The sequence below is a fragment of the Rhinolophus sinicus genome, linkage group LG03, assembly GCF_036562045.2.
Source record: "Rhinolophus sinicus isolate RSC01 linkage group LG03, ASM3656204v1, whole genome shotgun sequence".
Classification (NCBI taxonomy): domain Eukaryota; kingdom Metazoa; phylum Chordata; class Mammalia; order Chiroptera; family Rhinolophidae; genus Rhinolophus; species Rhinolophus sinicus.
The window spans coordinates 178,554,980-178,577,021 of NC_133753.1; the positions used below are offsets into that span (position 1 = coordinate 178,554,980).

Below are 22,042 nucleotides of genomic sequence, written 5' to 3' on the forward strand. Positions count from 1 at the left end.
CTCCAAAATTATAAATGATTCTAATGACGATACATGTAAAGGGGATAGCATAGTTGGTGCAACGTAAGTATTGGCTTTCAAAATGTCTTCAGGCTGGCTCTAAGTCAGAAAGCTCTGAAAGCTTTGACCTCTTCCAATACCTAATCAACATTTCTTCCCACCTTTTGCTGTTCCCGCCTCCTGTTTTTCATGCTCCCTGCCCTTCTTAGGAAGAGGGTGTCTGTCCTTCCTGTAAGTTCAAGGCCAGAATCTTCTCTGAAGGTGGTACAGCTGGGTCCCCTGGAAAAGGCATTGGCCCATAACCCTTTTTTTTTTATCTTTTGAAAAAATTTTCCTATTCCCTCTGTTTAAAAAATTTTTTTTAAATTTATTTTTCATTTACAGTTGACATACAATGTTATACTGGTTTCAGGTGTACAACATAGTGATTAGACATTTGCATACTTTATGACGTGATCTCCTTGATACGTCTATTACCCACCTGGCACCATGCATAGTTATTACAATATTATTTACTATATTCACTAGGCTGTACGTAACATCCCCGTGACTTTTTTGTTTGTTGTTTTTATTCCTCGTGACTGTTTTTGTAACTGGCAATTTGCACATCTAATCCCTTCCTGTTTTTTACCCATTCTTCCCCTCCCCCTCCCATCTGGCAACCGTCAAAATCTTCTGTGTATCTGTTTTGTTTCTGTTTTATTTATTTTGTTTTTTAGATTCCTCATAAGTGAAATAATATGGTATTTGTCTTTTTCTGACTTATTTCACTTGGCATAATTAATACCCTCTAGGTCCATCCGTGTTATTGCAAATGGCAAGATTTCATTTTTTTATGGCAAGATTTCAGTTTTCATTGCCGAGTAATATTCCATTGTATATATGTACCACATCGTTTTTATCCATTAGTTTATCAGTGGACACTTAGGTTGCTTCCATATCTTAGCTATTGAAGATAATGCTGCAGTGAACATAGGGATGCATACGAGTATGAGTATGTCTTTTTAAATTAGTGTTTTGGGTTCTTCGGATAAATATCCAGAAGTGGAATTACTGGGTCCTTCTTTGTCTCTTGTTATAGCTTTTGTTATAAAGTCTTTTTATCAGATAAAAGTATTGCTACTTCTGCCTTTTTATTTTCCATTTCGATTTGCATGAAATATCTTTTTCCATCCCTTTACTTTCAGTCTGTGTGTCTAGATTTGAAGGGGGTCTCTTGTAGGCAGCATATGTATGGATCTTGTTTTTCTTACCCATTCAGCCACCCTCCGTCTTTTGATTGGAGCATTTATTCCATTTACATTTAAAGTAATTATTGATAGGGGGGTAATTATTGCCATTCTATTATTCGTGTTTTTTATCTTTTTTTTTTTCTTAAAGAAGTCCCTTTAACATTTCTTGTAGTGCTGGTTTAGTGGTGATGAATTCCTAGCTTTTTCTTGTCTGGGAGCCTCCAGATTTCTTAGATCATATTTTGACTGATGCTTTAGCCTGGTCCCTGGAAAAGTGGCCGCCTTTTCCCATGCAATTCAGGGAAATTTTTTTTTTTTTAATCATAATAGAGGGTAGGAGAACAGAATTCATTTGAAGGGAGGCTATTGTGGGCTATTGCCTAGATTTCACGAGGAAAAGGAAAAATGGTTCTGTTATCAGTGGTGGTAGAGTGGGTGGGAGAGCTGAGTGCTGTGGGGAATGGGATCAAGGAGACATACAATTGGGGTTGTGACCAAAGAGGAACAATGGAAATGGTAGGAAACACTTTAGGGAGATGAGTTTTGAGCAGAATTTTGAATGATATGTAGTATGTGACTTGGCAGAAAGCTAGCATTCTAGGCAGGATATATTATGATGGGATATGTATGAACATAACTAGATAGGAAAGTTATCCTTAAAAATGATGTTATTTTATATAGCTAAAGAAGAAAATCTAAGTTCTTTATTAATGAGAACTAAGTTGCGAGGGGAATTGTGTGTGGAATAAGGAAAATGAAAAGTCATTAGTACCTTATGACCTTTATACATAGTTGGAAATAATATTGGAGGCAGTTGTAGATTTTAACGATAGCAATAATAGTGTGAAACTGGATTTTTAGAAAGACAGTTCTTTTATGTGAAGAAAGGATAGATAGATGGAAAAGCTAGAGGCAGAAAGGTTGGTTAGTAGGCTTGAGGGTATTAGAATTTGTGAAATGTGGTGCCTGGGTCTTGGATAAAGAGGGAACAGAATTGACCAGAAAGACAGTTTTTAGAGAAGAATTATAAGGATTTAAGTACAGTTAAGCTTAAACAGAGAAGATTATTGGTTTGAATCTAAAGAAGCAGTAGGAAGTAATGCTGTCTTATTTTCTTGTACTAGTCTGTGCTCATTGTAGAGAAAGATTTAGAAATGTAGATTACGGAAGAGAAAAATGAACCCATAGTTCTTTTATTCCTTCAACACATTTATGGAGTATCTACTGTATGCTAGGCACACTGTACTAGGGAAGACATATAGATAAGCAGGTACGTATGTGTATAATTACTCACTATGCTTAATTACTAGGAAGGAAAATTAGAGGGTGCAGTGTGAGCATGGGTTTGGTAGGGGAGGGCACAGGGAAGGACTTTCCAAGGAAATGGTATTTAGGGTGAGACCCAAAGAATGAGGAGGAGCCACATCGAGTGAAGACAGACTAGTACCTTCAAGGGCTCAGGTTGATTTGAGGAACTGAAAGATGGTTCAGGCAGGAGGAGTGGTGCTGTGTGAAGGGAGGCCTGGGCTGATTGACAGTGAGGGCCGGACACCCGGGGCCTTACAAGTCAGGTTAACAATTTTGTGTATTATACTAAGTGCGGTAGAGGAACCATTGAAGGGTTTTGGGGAGTGACATACCCAGTCTTCTTTTTTTAAAAAAAAAAAAGTTCTGTGTGGAGAATGGATTGAAGAAGGCAAGAATTGGAAGTTGGGCAATAACATTTTGGTATTATGTTCTTCCAGTCTTATTTTAAGTGCATTTGCTCATCTTCACTTTGTTGAAAACAAACAAAAAAAATCTCATTCCAGTACTATTTTGTAACCGTTTTCTATTAATGATGCAGTGACCTCCTTTCCATGTTAGTAAATACGGATTTTCATGGTGTGTACTCATGGGAAAAACTTCAAATGGCACAATGCGAAATGTGTCCCGTTATTTGTAGTGACTTCATGATAGAACATGATTTGATGTACCACAAATAATAGGTGTGTATATATGGTCAGGTTGTAGACCTTCGTTTATTTTTCTATCTAATGATATGGAAATCACGTTATTACTTCAGGCCTTCGTGTTTGTATTAGCAGATTCTCCTATATAGGGTCTTCCTTTCTCTTCCAAGCAGCCCGTTCTTAGTCATCTTTTGATGCCCATCTGAAGCTCTGTTTGCCTTATTCTACCCCGTGGGCAATGTTATGGCTGTCACGTCCCTGTGCTTAGCATTGGGTACCTGGCACCTAGCGCTGTGCCTAGTGTGCCGCGTGCGTTAGTCCGCTGCGGCGGCCATAGCAAAATACCTACAGAATTGGTTGGTTTGAACAACGGAAATTTATTTCTCACCGTGTGGAGGCTGGAAGTCAAAGATCAGGGTCCCTGCATGTCAGGTTCTGTGAGCTTTCTCTCACTGTGTCCTCCCTCACAGGGCAGAGACAGAATCTTCTAAGAGCCTTGAGCCATCGTGAGAGCCCTCCCCTATGTCTCCATCTAAACCTCATTGTCTCATAAAGGCTCCCTCTCCAAATCCCATCACGTGGGGGTTAGGGCTTTAAAATACGAATTTTGGGGGAATGCAATTCAGTTCATAGCAGCTTGTTTTTGGAATGAAGAATGAACGAATGCCATTTATTCATGTCAGTATTATATTTATCACATTAAATTATAATTATTTTCTTTTTATTCTGTGCCTTTTATCTTAGTCATTTTTATCGCCTCTGCTTGACACTCAATAGATGTTTATTGAATTAAAATTATATTTTATTTCGAGAATTAGAAAAGTTTTTTACTTTATGAGACTTTGTGCCTCTGCCTCCCAAATAGGATTGGTTTTCTGTTAAAAATCATGCAGAGGCCAACATATGATAAACACATTGTGTTGTGATTTGATAGAAAACTCACATGCTTCTGTTATTCTATATACTTTTGAAAATGTCCTAATAACACACTCATGCTTCCTAGAGAAGAATTAAGACTATGGGAGTATAGTTAGGTCTTGTTAGTAAGATGCTGTTAAATACAGTTTGTAAAATTTCACTGGTCCCAAAAGTTCCTTTTGCCACAAATCCTTTAAAAGACTCATTTGCTTGAGAGGAAGTCAGTTTCTGCTCACATGTTGTTTTGTGCTCTGGGCAGTGAAGCGATCAATGGGAGGTATGGAAAGAAAAAGGAGCGGTACTCCCTTTCACTCCCTTTCACTTTCCTGGGGCTGAAAGGAAGTACACCTGGATCACCCACTGACAAGTAGCTTGGGAAGGCAAGACACAAACAGAGCCAGGGCTTGAGAGACCAGTTCAAGCTCCAGCTTTGCCACTTGAACTGTGGCAGGTCCCGTTCACTCCCTTGCGCCTGTTTCATAATATCGTGAGAAGTGGAAGAATAATACGTGCTTTACAAGGTCTTCTAAGGATTAGAGATGGTGTACATCAAATGCTTAGCCAAGTTTTGACATATAGTAGCTGCTCAGTGTATGGCCCACTGACTTGTGTACATTGGAGAGAAAGATTTGGGAGGATATATGCCAAATGTTAATAGTTTACCCTTAAAGGAGTGGGTGACAGATTGAAAAGGAGGTAAGGACGTGCCTTTCTTTATATACTTGTATTTGAAAATTTTTTAAACAAGTGAGAGTGACTGAGATGTCTTGAGAAGAGTGTGTAAATGAGATAAGAAAAGCCCACTGAGCACGACTTCAGGAGTCGGTAGAAGAGTGAGCTGTAAAAGCCTGAGCAGGAGCTGGCTAGGAAAACTGGAGAGTGGGGTTAGGGAAGGCGGGGGAGGGGGAGGGAGTGTCAGCAGCCTCAGATGTTCAGATGTGGGCAGTTACTCAGGAGAAGTCTTATTGAGAACTGGATCAGATTGCATGGGCTGGGAAATGAAGGGGAAGTGGGGGAGACCTATTTTTTGACTATATTTTCAAGGAGTTTTGGGTGAATGGAAGGAGGGAGTTGGGCAGGGTTGGTCTGTGTGGGTGTCTGTCTTGTGAGTAATGGGTAATGATGTTTGAATGTTACTAGGCAGGTACTAGTGTATGTGTGAGAGGTTTAAGCTATTTTAGGAGGGCAGGAGTTGTGAGCAAAGGTACTTCTTGAGGTGAAAGAATGGGTAGAAGGCTTAGCCTTAGGCAGCTTTCCTACTGTAACCAGACTAAAGAACGGGTATGGATGAAGTTGAATTTACTGGTTTGGTTCATTGTTAGAATGTGAGGCTGTTCTATCTGATACGTACTTCCTATGAAGTCATCTGCTGAAAATGAGCTGCGTGCAGAGATTTGAGCAGAGTTTTGAAGTAACTGCTATTGAGAAGTGGTTCAGAGCTTTGACTAGGGAAGTACGGAAGGATTTGCCAGGTATCATTGAGGGCTGAGGTTAAGTTGTACTGAGATTGCAAGTTTTTTCCCCTATCAGAAGTTCAGAAGTACCAGTACAAAAGGGCCGTAAGTGGACAGTTGGCTGGATTCATCTGGCATTGGAGTTTTTTTTGTATTTTTTTTTTAAAGTTTATTGGGGTGACAATTGTTAGTAAAGTTACATAGATTTCAGGTGTACAATTCTGTATTACATCATCTATAAATCCCATTGTGTGTTCACCACCCAGAGTCCATCCTTCCATCACCATATATTTGATTGGCATTGGAGTTTTGCTAGGGGAATGCAATGGAAGAAAAATAGAAAGTGCTGTTAGAGAAAATGCTGTTAGGAAATTAGCAAGAGTGTAGTTAAAGTGCTGTACTCTGGGCTTATTTCCCATGTTTTTGAATTGGTAATGATAAAATAGTGCTTCCCTCAGAAGGTTGTTGTGAAGGTTTAAATGAGGTACTACATGTTTACTACTTGAATAGTACTTGGCACGTAGTGAGTGTTCAGTAAATACCGTGCTGGCTGGAGATGACAGTAGGAATGTAGGGGACTGATACGAAGAAAGGGAGGAGGCTTGGGATTGGAATCTCCACAATATTGAGGAAGAAGTGTACATAGGTTGAATTTATTACTTGGATTGGGTTCTAACGGGGAGGTTCTTGGTTTAGGGCTCCAAGTTCCCAGGGAATGGCGGTTCTTAGCCCCGAGTCAGTGATAGAATTCAGGGCAAAACACTTGGGTGGGAAAAAATAATTTATTTTTAATGACCTATAACTGAAAGTTAGCATCTGCTTCAATTATGAATGTAGGCAACAAGCCAAAGTAGTATTAGCAGTACTTGTGAGTTTGTCGCTGGTAGAAACCAGAGATATTTTCATATCACATTATGGTTATTGTACATACCTCACATCACTGTCTGCTCATCACTGCATTGGATTATGGTACTTATTACTTGCCACTAAAATATGTTTACTGTGCTAATAAAGAAGCATAAATTATCACAAATTTGTAATAATTTTCAGTGATTTGATTTCTTTTGTATTCTTATGCATTTTTATTTCATGCACTTAAAACTCAGGATAAATACTTAATTTTCTTTTGAATGCTAAGTTTCAGAATAAGGAGTTAGTATCTTAGTTACTTCCAGTGAGGTGTGGGCTTTTTTCTTTTGTAAAATTACGATGTTATTTTTAAAATACATATATTCATTGTGTTTCAATTACTTGTATTAATTATTCGTTTTGATGTTCAAATTGTCCAACCTTTGGCCTATGGGAATTCCTTTCTTTCGGGTTCAGTGTTCTTTTGATGTACCTTTCTGATCAACACACGCAAATGTTCCAGATTCACCTTGAACGTATGCATTTTACATATCCTGATTCAAATCCTGATTCATACCTGGAATCAGTCATTCCTTTAAGGAATCCTAGTTTCTATTAGTAGGGAATGAACCACAGTCTGGGTACTAGGTGTATTCAGTGTTACTGGGTCACCATTGCTTCTAAGACTTGACAGTACACAGAGATAGAAACAAAAGTTTTGTGGGAGGGAAAAAATCAGTTTACGTATTTTCTATTTAAATTTAACATTGATTTTTTTTTCTCACTATTTTACAATTGTAACTTTTTCTCATATTGAAAATCTCAGGTTCCTAAAATATTAACTTATTTATATTGGTTTACTACATGTATTAAAATATTTTCAAAATAGTAACAATGTCATTATTACTACTAACTGACTATTGAATCCAGCCTAACATTTCTTTGCAGGGCGTTTACTAAGGTTGTTGAGAAAAATAGTACATTCTAAAATCAGTTAAAATAGTTCATTTTTGTGTGTGTGTAGTTGTATCTCTGAGTAATATGCAGTTAGGTTAGTTCATTTATTTTCAGTTCTTTAAAGATGTTTTTTTCTGTTTTGAATATGTATAGCTGTATACAAGTTAGAAGTCTCACTTCCATAGTTGTCCCTTCTTTCTTTCTTCCCTTATTGGTAATTAAAAAAAAAAAGTTATTTTCTCAGTGTTTCTTAGGCCCTCTCCTCCATATATAAAAAGTAGCCTATCATATATGCTCTTTGGCATCTGCCTTTTAACACGTGATAGCCTGAAGATTATTCCACATCATTACATAGATATCTTTTATGGCTCCATAGTATTCCATTGTGTGTGTGTGTGTGTGTGTGTGTGTGTGTACGCGCGCGCATATATATATATATATATATATATATATATATATATATATATATATTTGTATACTCATCCATCCCCTTATTTGGTGGGTTTATGGGTTGTTTCCAAGCTTTTGCTACTTCATATAATATATTTAATAACCATATACATGTTGTTTTATTTATGGGGATGTTCTTTCAGAGTAGGTTCCTAGAATTAGAATTGTCAAGTTAAAGGGTACATGGTAGTTTACTAGTAGGTGGTGTCATTTTGCATTCCCGTCGCAGTATATGAGATGAGACTGCCTATTGCTGTCATCGTGCCAACAGAATCTGCTGTCCGATTTTTGAATTTTTGCCAGTCTTGATAGTTAAGCACTGTCTCATGTAGTTTTTTTAAATTTTGGTGAAATGTATAGTTTAGTGGCAATAAAGACATAGTTGTGCAGCCATCATCCTTCTCCAGAACTACTATATCGTCCCATGCTGAAACTGTACCCATTAAACAACTCTTCATTCCCCCTTCCACCTGCCTGGTGGTTCGACTATTGTAGGTACTTCGTAAGTGAAATCATACAGTGTTTCCCCGTTTTCTTACTGGCTTATTTCACTTAGCATAATGTCTTCCAGGTTCATCCTTGGTTGCGCATGTGTCAGAATTTCCTTTCTTTTTAAAAATGAATAGTGTTCCATTGTATGTATATACCAATTTTGGTTATCCATATGTTTATGGATACTTGTCTTGCCTGTTTTTGAATTGTGGTTGAGTTCTTAAATAATTTAAACATATTATGAATGACGGAAGCATTTTTTCATATGTTTCAGTCATTTTCATTTTTGTGAATTTTTCTGTTCATAACTTTTGCCTTTAAAAATTTGAATATTGATCTTATTTTCCTTTAATTTTTAGGAAATAATTGTGTATTAGAGATATTAGCCCTTTATCTGTGATATGATATTTTCCTACATTTTCATTTTTTTTTTTTACTTTCCTTATGGTTTTTGCCATGTAAACTTTTAAAAAATGTGTGTGGTATAATTTATCAGTCTATTGCTTCTAGATTTTCAGTAATAGCTGTGAAGTTTTTTTTCCTTCCCAGGTTATGAAGGTAATTCACCCCTATTTTCTTCTGATGCTTACTGTTTCATTTTACATTTCAGTCTCTGAATCATTTGAAGTTTATTTTGATGTATAATATGAAGTATGAATCCAATTTTTTTCTAAATGGCTTTCCAGTTGTCCCAGTACTACTGATTAAAATACCATCTTTCCATCTTACACTGATTTAACACCTTTATCATGTACTAGATTTCAATATGTTCTTGGGTCTATTTCTGGACTTTCTTCTTTTGGTCTGTTTCTTCATGTGCCAGAATCACATCATTTAATTTGTAGAAGCTTTTAAATCTATATTAGTATCTAGCAGGACAGTTTCCATTTCTGTTCACCATATATTGCTACCTTCTCCTCCAAGTTTTCTTGGTTATTTTTAACTTTTTTTTTAGGAATTTTATTTTTTACTTGTATAGCTCTGGAGGGGGGAAAACCTGTTGGTATTTTTATTGGGATCATAATAAATTTATAAGTTAACTTAGGGAAAACGGATAACTTTGTAATGTTGAGTCTTTGTATCCTAGAATTGTTATGGAACAGAAAGAGTTCATCCACTCTGCACTAGCAGAGCCAAACCCTAAACACCAAGAATTGCAGTGGAGAAATATTGGCTATTTTGTTATGAATGGTGCCATCCAGGAGAACAGGAAGCTAATGCTCAAACGCCTGAACTCCCCGATGCTGTATAGGTTATAGATTCTATGGGGCAAAATCACAAGACACCAAGGGTTTGGGGTTTTAAGGTTGTGCTCGGAGCTGATTGGTCGGAGGTGAGGTAAGGGTAATGAATCATTTCTTCAGGTCTTGAGGACAGCTCTGAGGTCTTTTCCAGTGTCCCTTTGTCTGGTCTCCTTCTGTCTGGTCTCCCTCTGTCTGGTCTCCCTCTGTCCGGTCTCATGGGAAAGCAGCCAGGGGGTCGTTCCACATTAGGGCTCAGGAGCTGAAACATAACTTAGGGCAAGGTGTTACCTTCAGTCTGGGAGAGGTAAGGACTATGTGACTATTAGTCAGGTCCCGGCTGCTGTCTTCTCTTGCTTTGGGGGTTGCTGATTATCCCGGGGAAGGGCTAGGTCTCTGAGGGGCATATATACTATGTACCGTATTTCCCTGAAAATAAGACCTAGCGGACAATCAGCTCTAATGCATCTTTTGGAGCAAAAATTAGTACAAGACCCCCTCTTATTTTACTACAGTTTAAGACTGCGTCTAATATAATGTAATGTAATATAATATATCTTATATAAGACCAGGTCTTTATAATATAGTGTAATATATAATATAATACCGAGTCTTATATTAATTTTTGCTTCAAAAGACGCATTAGAGCTGATTGTCGGCTAAATTTTATTTTCGGGGAAACAGGGTATATAGAAAGGGCTATGATTTCTGGAGCTAGGATTTAAAACTAAATTTAATCAAAATTATAAAGACTCTTGGTTTTAGAATGAGGTATTTTCCATTGTCCAAGTCTATTTGTCAGTCTTTCAAGAGAGTTTTAGTTTTTTTATTTCTATCTGTTGTTTGCATATGACAGCTATTGGTATCTGTTAATTTTATAATCCTGGTACTTTTCTAAATTTAATGTTTATAGTAATTTTTCCATTCTCTTGGGTTTTTCTAGGTATCCAATTATATCACTTGCAAATGTAGATAGTTTTCCAGTTCTTATTCCTTTATTTGCTTTTTCTCCTCTAGTCTTTTCAATGTCTTTACCTGAAGTCACCTCAATTCTTTTTTGCCAAGAACTTTTCCACTCTTAATTCTTTTGAAATAATTAAAAATTCATGTAAGATTTCAGAAGTGACTTCACACAAGGAGTGTTACTTCTTTTTGGTAACAGCTTTATTGAGAAATTTCCATACCATACAATTCATCCATTTAAAGTGTACACTTCAAGGTTTTTAGTATGTTCACTGAGTTCTGTAACCATCACCACAGTCAGTTTTAGAACATTTTCATCGCTCCCCAAAGAAAGTCCAGACGCTTTAGCTATCATCACCTTCCTTGCTCCTCATCACTCCCCACTCTAGGCAGGCACTGTCTTAGCTATCTTTTACTGTATAACAAAACTCAGCAGCTTCAAACAGCAAATGATCTCAGTTTCTGTGGCATTGCTTAAGTGGGTGCCTCTGGGTTAAAATCTCTCTTGAGATTGCAGTTCAGTTGTAGGCCAGAGCTTCAGTTTCATCCGAAGGCTCACCCGGAGGAGGACTCTATTTCTTGCAGGTTGTTGGGCTGAGAGCCTCAGTTCCTTGCCTGATGTCTCTGCATAGGACGGCTTGAAACCTGGCAGCTGGCAGAGCAAGGTGGGTGGGAGGAGGCCCAAGATGGAAGCCACAGTCTATATGTAACCTAATCTCTGAAGTGATATACCATCATATTTGCTGTATCTGTTTGTTAGGAGCAAGACCCCAAGTCTAGCTTGTGTTCAAAAATAGGGAATTAATTACATGGGGGCATGAATACCAGGAGATCGGGATCATTGGGGGCCATTTTAGAAGTTGCTTCTATACAAGGGTAGGATTACTTCTTTTTTTGAAATCCATTTTATTTTTTGGCTTCTTAGTCCATATTCTTTTTGATGTCAAGCTATTTTCTTTAGGCCTAATTAGTTACCTCAGCATACTGGAATGTGGAGTTTTTAGGAAATAGTGGTGATGTCTAGATTTTTGTACAGTTTAGAAAGGATCAACCAGAGAGTCTTTAATTTGGATTTTTAAAATCTAAATTAGTACATACTTTCTATGGCTCGGTAACTATTAACAGTGTGGCATGGTTTTTCCAAATTTTCTTACCACTTTGACATTAAAGAAGATCCCAGTGTCAAGTGCAAACTTGAACTTTTTCTTGTCCTGGTCTAGATTATAGTAGTGCCAAACACCAGTTTTCAAGTACCCCATTGTAAGTGCTGATTGACCTTGAGATTGTTAACTTTATCCTAGACAATTCTTTATATGTTGTTAAACAGTTTTTAAATACCCTTGATGATTGACTTGCAAATACTTTTTTTGAAATTAAAATAGATCATCTATCTTGTTTTGCCCTAAGTCACATACTCACCCGCTTAGGGAATTCTTAATTGATTAGAATCACTTGTAGAGTGCTTGGAGTCTGTCTCTCTCATTGTGTAGATGAGAAAATGGAGACTCCTAGAGGATATTAAATGACCTGCTTAAAATCCCCTAACAAGTTTTTCTTGTGGCGGGGGCCAGTATTCAGGTCTCTTTAACATCTGGTCCAGCCTGACTTCTTACATCTCAGTGACACTCTGTGTGAAGATTTCTATTACTCAGTTCAACTTCTTGCTAAAGGTTTATTCTGATTTTATATTTCTTCTTGAGTCGGTTTTGGTAATTTGTAAGTCTTTCACAGGAATGTGAACATTTTGTCTAAATTGTCTAATTTATTGGCATAAAGTTATTTATAGTGTACCATTCTAATCCTTTACATTTCTGTACAGTTGGAAGTGATGTTCCTATGTTTATTTTTAATTTTGGTAATTTGTGTATCTCTGCTTTCTCCACCGTTCTCCCACCCCTCTACTCTCCTGTTTTAACCTCTTAAAACAATGTTTGGCTTCAGTGAAATCAGTGCCTATAAATACAAAGATGGCAGAGGCAGAGATATCCCACGTAGAGCTGAGTCATACGCTACCCTCACAGAATCCAGAGAAACATGATTTCATTAGATTTCATGGGTCTAAAACAAGGGGAACATGCAAGAACAGAGGATGTTATTAGGACCTTAATATGGCTGAACTTGAATTTAAATTTGAACAGAAAGAAAAAAGAATGAAAAAAAATGAGGAAAGCCTCAGAGACTAAAGTCTTCAAGCCTCCCAGAATAGAAGTAACAGGTGTTTTAAAAAGAGAGGAGAAAGGAGAAAAAATAACAGCTGAAAATTTCCCAGATTTGGTGAAAAACATTCATCTAAACTCCAGATGCTCAACAAACTCCACGCTGGATAAAAACAGAGACACCCCAGCACATCACAGTCAAACTGTTGGCAACAGACAGAGAGTATCTAGAAAGGAGCAAGAAAAAACAACTTAAGGGATCAATACAAGTAACAGATAATTTCTCACTTGTAACACTGGAGACCAGAAGGCATTAGCATAACAGTCAAATCACTGAAAGAAAAAAAACTGTCAACCAAGAATAATACCCAGCAAAATTATACCTCAAAAAGGAAAGTGAAACAAAGACATGCCCAGATAAACAAAGACTGAATTTGTTGCTAGCAGGTAGGTCTGCCTTACAAGAAATACTAAAGGAAGTCCTGCTGGCTGAAAGTAATAACTTCAAAACCCATATGAAAAAAAGGTCGATACACTGGTAAATAAATTTTAAAAGACTATATTTTTGCTTTTTGCTTTTAAAAACTGATTTAAAAGCAAAAGATTACATAAAACAATATGTATAACAGCACTATTGGGGTTATAACATATACAGTTGGCATAGCTCTGACAAAAATGCACAAAAGGGGGAGTCAATGAAGCTAGACTGGAGCAAAGCTCCTGTGTTTTGCTGGACTTAAATGAGCATCAATTTAAAGAAGAGGATGATAAAGATGCATATTGTAATCCCTAGAGCAACTACTGAGAAAGAAGTTCAAACGGATATAGGAAGGGAGGGGAAAATTTAAATGGGATAATTGTAATTTTCTATTTAATACAAAAGAGGGAGTAAAGGAGGAACAGAGGAACAAAAAGGACAAGTGACATAGAAAACAAAAAGCACAGTGACTGGTGTAAAGCCAACTCTACCAATAATTACATTAAATGTGGATAGATTGAACCACTCAAAAATAAAGATCGCAAGTTAGATAAAAAAATCTAACCATATGCTCTCTACAGAGATAGTTTAGATTCAAAGGCATAAATGGGCATAAAAGAATGGAAAAAATAGACAGGCATACCTCAGAGATACTGCAGGTTCATTTCCAGACCACCGCAATAAAGCAAGTATCGCAATAAAGCAAGCTGTAATCTTTTTGCAGGCTGAGGGTCTTGCCTTTAATTTGTAAAAAGCACAACATCTGTGAAGTGCAATAAAGTGAAGTGCAATAAAACAAGGTATGCCTGTATGCCATGCAAACAATAATCAAAAGAATGCTGGAAAGGTTTAGTATCTCTGAAACTAGAATGCGTTTTAAAACAGGTGGTACCTCAGATTAAAGGAAATATGATATGATGTCTATTGAGCTAACCTAACCCCATGGAAGAGAGGAGACGTGGCATAGGCCTCACAGGTGCATAGCAATAGAGTGATGAACTATAGTTCCACCTGTCAGTTACCAGGAGTACTTAAAACTTGGTACAAGATTGGGGGATTGACTATTCAGATCCAGGCGTGCCACCAATCCACCTGACTTCTCAGTGGAAAAGATTTTACAAGGGCTGGTCAACAACCACCACACTGCCCAGAGGATTCTATCCTCAGACAAACCACTACTCCCTGAAACAATTACAAGACCCTGCAGTTTAGGTAGTGTGGATGGAAAAGTGGCCACATATTAAACCTGACAAGCTCAGGAGACTGAAAATAACCACATAAGATGGTGTGAGCATTAAAAATTTTTCATAACTAAGTGGGTCATGGTGGGAAGTCACATCTGTAGTCAAAAGCTTTGTTCATAAAGTTAATCTGTGCTTGTAAATGGGCCTGTCTATTGTCTTTTTGCACCTAAAATGACATCCTTGGAATGTCAGTAATCCCCTTTTCAGGACCAGAGCAGGACTGTACAGAATCCCTCATTATTATTCTTGTCCCTTGATTAACACGTTGCGTACGGCGGGGTTTAAATCCCTCATGAAGATTCTCGTGATCCGTACGCAACTTAACATCTCTATGTGAACTATTCCTGTCTCTCCAATTCACTTCTATACAATCCCAGAGATTTCCCTGCTTTGCTTTCTCCTACCCCCTTAATCTATCAACAGTGGATTTCATGTAACCCTCCTCCTTTGATTCTACCGTGTTTCCCCAAAAATAAGACCTAGCTGGACAATCAGCTCTAATGCGTCTTTTGAAGCAAAAATTAATATAAGACCCAGTATTTTTACATTATATTATATTGTATTATATTGTATTATATTATGTTATATTATATTATATTACATATTATGTAAGACCTGATTTTATATTACAGTAAAATAAGACTGGGTCTTATATTAATTTTTGCTCCAAAATAACGCATTAGAGCTGATTGTCCGGCTAGTTATAATTTTCAGGGAAACATGGTATGTATAAAATAAGCTGCAAACAGCCATTTCACGAGCATTTTCTCAATCCACTGAGATTTTGCTTCTGGGCAACTGTCGTCAGTTTGGCTCAAACTCTTCTAAGCTTTCTCTTAGGCTGGATGTTTTTCATTGACATTACGCTGGTTAATATACTCTGGGAAGGAGTGTGTTTGTACCCCAGGAAACATACCCCATCTGTCAGGCAGAGCAAGCCTTATTCAGAACATTAGGCATGGGCCCATACGTAAATTTTCTAGTATAGCTTTCTGAAATTAACCTGGTATTTTTATGAATGATATTCTAATTCTCTATGAGACCACATTGGGCTAGATTGTCTTTCCTGAGCTGCTTCATTTGTTCACGAATACTAATAATAAACCACTATAATCTGGGGTGAACTGTGTGGGTGAACCCTAGTCCTTGCAATCTGAAGGAGCCTAATAAACACTTAATGAAACATGAAAGATAATTATATTGTCAAACTTCTGACTTCCAGAGTAATTTGTTGTTTATCTGCGTGTAAGGATAAGGGGTGAAAAGACAGTAAGCCCCTGAAAATTGTAGATTAGTAATGTATAATATTTGTATTTTTTCAGCATTGTATTTAAAATTATAATTATGGAAAGACATGAAAGGTAAAAGGCACCAAAATGGCTAAAAATATTTCCATTTTTGACTGAATTCAAAATAGCTATTTTGTTTTCTTTTTTTAAATAGGGTTACACATCATTTTGGAATGACTGTATATCATCTGGATTACGTGGCTGTATGTTAATTGAATTAGCATTAAGAGGAAGGTTACAACTAGAGGCTTGTGGAATGAGACGTAAAAGTCTATTAACAAGAAAGGTAAGAGGAGTGCTAAATAACATCCTTTTTAAAGAGTTTGTGCTGCCGCCTAAAAATGAAGAATGTTTCTACTAATAGCTTTCCAAAATTAAAAGAAGAAGTTGGTTTTAAAGTTTTTGTTTTTCCAAAAAAAAAAAAAAAAAGTTTTCGTTTTTCGGTCATGTTTCCATAGCTTTTTCCTCATTCTTGGTTTCCTGGTTCTTTGTACAGGATGAGTAATGTAATTCATTGTTAGGATCAACTGGCCATTGCATCTCACATATTCACAAAGATTCCAAACTTGACTTGCTACTTCTGAAAGTCATAATTTGGAAAGACTTGACATAACTTTCTTTTAAAACTCAAAAATGTTATTGTGCCAATTAACTATTCATCGGCTATCGGTCTTTTTAGCAGAATATGAATACTTTTCAGATCTCTGCATTCTCTGCTATGAAGGCCTATGTAAATAGAGGTATTGGCTAGTATTAGAACTTTTAATTTCAACCTCAGTCTCAAATATTCAAGGCTGTTTCTCTTCTAGTCTTGTCATTGTGTTTCTTGGGGGCACGTGTTTCAAAACTTTTTGCCTTAATACAGTGTCCTAATGAAATCCAAAAAGTTTTAGGTCAGAGCTCAGAGCTGAGTGTTATTTGATTGATATCTTCTAGACAGTAATAATCGTATAGGAAAGACAGCCATGAGTGATTCTTGAATGTTATATGCAAAGTACACATGGTATAGCAGAAAGTATTTCTCATGGGATTCTAAATTAAATCTAGTCATTTAAAGTAAAATCAAATGAGCTGACGTAGCATTAGTTTTAAAATTACTGTTTTTTTGGGGGTGGCCGGTTAGCTCAGTTGGTTAGAGCATGGTGCTAATAGCACCAAGGTTGCCGGTTTGATCCCTGCGTGGGCCACTGTGAGCTGTGCCCTCCTTAAAAAAAATTTAAAAATTACTGTTTTAGATAACTATCATAAAGCAGAATATAATTTTTATATCATTTTACTGTGCCACCGTAGAATTACAGAGGAAAAAAACCTTAAGATTCTGCTGTTACAGTTATCAATGAAATATATACATAGGTTGCTCCTAATTAAAGTAATTGTGAGTAATTTTGCATTAATGTTCTGGAGCTCAGACCTAAAGTGAAATGATACTGATCTGGTTCTTTGTGCTGATGTTGATACGTTCGTTCTTTTCTGGGAACAAGAACAAGTTTTGTATTGGTTATCAACAAGTTATTTGCTCTTTCATGCATTTACTCATTTATTATATTTATTTAGTACTTATGTCTACCATGCATTGTGCTCGACCCTGGGGATACAGTGGTGACCAAGAGACACGTGCCCTACCTGCATGGGCTTATTGTTTCAGTCCTCTCGTTTGTGTGATCTGAAGTAAATAGTTGATATGTCTTTGGGAAAAATACTCCAATATGATTTAATTCACTCACTTAAAAATAATGACTGATTTTATTAAGATAATACATATATAATAGTTATACAATCAAATTGTGCTAAAAAGCTTGTAACAACAAAAAAAGCAGTCTTCTACCCACCCTCTTCACTCCCTAGTCCTGCTTCTGGGAGGCAACCGTTCTTAGTCCTTATATTAGTGTCCTAGCAAATTACTACAAACTTGAGGGTTTAAAACAGCAGATATTTATCCTATCACAGTTCGGGAGGCCCGAATATGTTGTGCTCTCACTGAATTCTCTTCCTTGCCTTTTCTAGGTTCTTTTGGCTCCAGGCTTTCCATGGCTTCTGGCCACTTCTCTCTCCCCTCTGTCTTCACATCACTTTATCCTCTGTGTGTCTCTTTTGTGTATCTCTCATTAGGACACTTTCATTGCGTTTAGGGCCCATCTGGATAATCCACAGTGATGTCTCCAGATTTAATTTAACTTCATTTCATCTACAAAGATTTAATGAGGGTTAAGTTTGGGGTTAGGATATGAACACCTTTTGGGGGCCACCGTTCAACTTGCTACAATTTCCTTAGTTATTTGTTTGGTATTTACCTTCATCTTTCAAAATAAACTTGCTGTCTCTTGATAAATGAATTTGAGATGCTGTTTACTTTCTATTAAAATAGATGAATATTTGGCTGTCTCACATACCACTTACCTCTACCATCTTCCTCATAGAGTTATGTCATAATTTTTGGAAAAACAGTAATTGTTTTATATTATTACAACTATATTAATATTGTTTTTTGCAGAGTTAAATTACATCCTATGATACTTTATAGGTTTTTGTTTTTTTCTAGAGTTAATAATTCTTTTTAAAGTTTTCTGTGTAGCTCTTTTTTTCCTTGCATGCTTGATCAGAGAAAAATTAGCAGTATTAATTTTCAAATGGTCAAATAGATTATATAACTCCATTAAAATTTGCCTTGTGCTCCAGTCTGAACTGGTTATGTTTTGAAGTTACTGAGACTTCCTGTCACATTTTTACTGCTTTCAGCACCTTGTGTTCTGGATTTAATATTTTCTTCCACCCTTGGTGGAAGGAAGCTGTTTTGAGACTTTGCATGCCAGAAAACGCTACCTCATTTTTGACAGTTTGACTGGGAATGGAATATCAGATTTAAATTATTTTTCCACAGAATTTTGAATGTATTTCCCCATTGTCCTCTAATATACAGAATTGCTGTTAAAATCTGGTGCTCTTCTGATTTTCATTCTTTGTATATCTGTTTTTCCCTCTCCAGAAGCAGTTGGAATCTTCTCATATCTCTGGTGTTCTGAAATTGTATGATATACCTTGACATGGGTCTTTTAAAATTCATTATGCACAGGTTCTTTCAATTTGGAAGTGTGTTTCTTTTGGAAAGTTTGGGTTTTGGAAAGTTTATAGTTCTTGTATCTTCTGCCCTCCATTTTCTAGAACTCTAAGTTGGATGTGGACCTTTTGGCTACTTTTTTTTTTCCTGATTTTTATTTCCCACCTATATTGAGATATAATTAACACTCTCTTGGCCTCTCGTACCTTTTAACCCTCTGTTGAATTTTTTATTATGGCTCTCGTGTGTTTTTACTTCCAGGAGTCCTTTTTTGTTTATTATTGTGGCTTCTTGTTCTTGTTTTATGGATGTAATATCTTCTTTTACATCTCTGAGGATATTATGGCTCTTTTGAAAGTTTCCTTTACGTCATCTGTGTTTCATCAGAGCTTATTTTCTCTCTTGGTCTCTTTGTTGTTGAAGGCTTTCTTTCGTATGTCTTATCATCCTTGGTTATGGTGTTCATATTTAAGGATGAGACTCTCCCCTCCAAGGGAAAAAAATAACTAAGTAGAAATTACGTGTGTGCAGAGGATATTTGCTAGTGGGCTACATGTTACAGAATTTTGTTAAGGAGTTTAGAACTTTGTGAGTCTTTGAAGAGTTTTAATCAGAAACAGTGGAATGTCATGATAAGCTTTGGCTTTTATAAAGATCAATGAAGAGAGTGGATTGAAAAGGGGTAAAACTAGCCAGGAAATTTAAATTAATCCAAGTGAAAGTTAACCAGATTAGGTAGATGAGAATAATTGCAGAGGTGATGGAGAAAAGTGATCCCTCTGAGAGATTTAGGGCGCAGAATTTTATAAGAAAAAGGATCCACCTATAACCAGGTTATTGTGGCCCTGATATAAGACTTCTCTCAAAGTGGGGGTGGGCATAAGGCAGGCCTTGAGACCAGATTGCAGTAGGTTTAAGGAGCAAGTTAGTGGTGTGACATGACCACAGTTTAGACAGACAACTTTTTCTCCTAAGGCTCTCCTTTTTTCTCATTCTCTCTGATCCCCCCCCCCCCCCCACTAAAAGCATGGTCTAGAACAGCACTGTGCAGAAAACTTCCTGTGATGATGAAAATGTTCTGTATCTGCACTGTCGAATAAGATAGCCACTAGCCATATGTATCTATGAGCCAGACACTTGAAATGTGGCTAGTGCAAATTGAGACGTGCTGTAAATAAAAACACACTGGATTTTTAAAGACTTATTATGAAAAAAGAAGGATGTAAAATGATCTCAATTTAAAAATACTTATTGCGGTGTTAGTATTTTGGCTATAGTGGCTTAAGTCAAATATATAAAAAACAATTTCATTTGTTTCTTTTCCTTTTTTAATATAACTACGGAAATTTAAAAAAATAGGTTTGTAGCATGCATTTATGGTTCTTATATTTTTATTAGATCACACTGCCTCAGAAATGCATACCATATGTACTTTTTAACCTTTTACAAGATTGAGCAAAAGGGTAAAGGATACATTGTTGGGGACAAATTTGAGAGGACTGTTGCATTTTAAAAATAATACCGTTAAATTTTATAAGATTTTAATAGCTAACATAAAGTAACATAGCGTATTCAAATTTCAACTAGAAATTCAACTAGAAATTTGTGGCTTAGGCAAGAACATTGATGAAGGCCGTCGAGACCTGCTGCTTGGCTAGAGCCGTACAATGCTGTCCTCTCTCATCCCCCAGCTCAGGACGTTTCCACTCTCATGATGGATTCTGTATTCCAGTATAGTTTACAAAAAAATTTGTGGTGTTTAAAAATTTTATGTTATCAAGCCTATTGGTTATTTTTCTTTAAGGTTTCTGTTAGTTGTCAGAACTTCAGAAAAAGCCTGTCTAACCCATAGAATTATATTTCATTGAAATCTTTATCTTTTATTGTGGTGAAGCTCTGAGGAGTCAAGTCTTAGTTAATTTCTACTGCTCATTTGTTGGCCAGTTGTTTTTTAATAACATTTATTGAAAAACTCCTCTACTGATGTAAAATGCCACCTTTATCATATTCTTACATATAATTGAGACTGTTTCTGGAACTAATAAATGTTTAAAAAGTGAATTTCTGGATCAAATAGCCCAAGGTTTAGTAATAAAAGGAATTACAGTGAGTATTCTGTTCTGTCATTTTGCTTATTTTCATTCATGATTGTAGCTAATCTGGTTAGGTTAAATACTGTATTTCCTTAATACAGAACGAATTAAAATCTGAACTTTGATACTGCTTGAACACTTGGGGCTTTAACTATAATGAATTCTTTGCATAATTGTTTAAGTTTTTCATTTAAGGAGATCAAGTCAGAGAAAAGGAATCAGTGGATCATTTCATTCTTATTGCTTACATTTTAGGTGATCTGTAAGTCTGATGCCCCGACAGGGGATGTTCTCCTCGATGAAGCTCTGAAGCACGTCAAGGAGACTCAGCCTCCAGAAACAGTCCAGAACTGGATTGAATTACTTAGTGGTAAGTTTCTGTATTAATTACTGAATTCTGTTTAAACGTTTTTTTTGTTTTTTTTTTTGTAAAAGTTTAAAATCCTTTTGAAAGGACTGAGACAAAATAGCCAACAGCTAGTTTAGTTATTTAGGCAAACTTGAAAGTTATCAGTCACTGAATGGGGAAAATAGTGGTTTTTAAAATTTCATTCCCTTTAACCGGACTGAGCAGATGTTGAATGAGATGTAATATTCTTCCTTAGAGCTCCCATCGTTTTTTATCATAGTTACCTCACACTACCTTATTCTGGATAGGCTGGGTTACACTGTGGTGACGAACAACCCCCAAACCTCCGTGGCTTGAAAGAGCAGTTTATTTCTCACTCATGCTGTACGTCAATCACAAGCCACTGCGTTGTCACTCTGGCAGTTAGGCAGATGGAACTGGCACCATCTGAAGCATTGTCACTCACTATTGTAAAGGGAAGGAGAGCGTAGCAGATCACTCAGGCACTAAAAGTTCTGTTCAGAAATGACACATAGTTCAGGTTTCATTGATCAGAACATGTCACATGGCCTCCTGTAAATTTAAGGAGACAGGAAACTGCCACCATAGTGGGCAAGACGCTGGAACATTTGGTTGACAGCACCAATGACCACTAGATTTATATTATTTGTGTCTTTGTCTAATCTAGACAGAGCTCCTTGAGGAAAGGGCCTAAGTTACCTTGTTCTTCCCTCTACTGTTAACGTGAAACGTAACTTCTACATGCAGTTGACCCTTGAACAACATGGGTTTGAACAGCATGGGTCCACTTATATGAGATTAATAAAAATAAAGTATATGTATTTTCTCTTCCTCACGATTTTCTTAATA

At 36.6% G+C, this 22,042-nt stretch overlaps 1 protein-coding gene across 2 annotated transcripts in view; it reads left to right on the forward strand.

Moving 5' to 3' along the window:
- The window catches only part of GOLPH3 (golgi phosphoprotein 3), a 47,613-nt gene that overhangs the window by 9,453 nt on the left and 16,118 nt on the right, over positions 1 to 22,042 (forward strand). The window contains exons 2-3 of one of the 2 annotated variants that reach the window (XM_019737299.2): positions 15,830 to 15,961; positions 21,079 to 21,193. In XM_019737299.2, coding sequence (XP_019592858.1) covers positions 15,830 to 15,961; positions 21,079 to 21,193 — 247 coding nt within the window. The remainder of the gene's footprint in view (positions 1 to 15,829; positions 15,962 to 21,078; positions 21,194 to 22,042) is intronic. The other variant, XM_019737300.2, reaches the window with a different exon arrangement.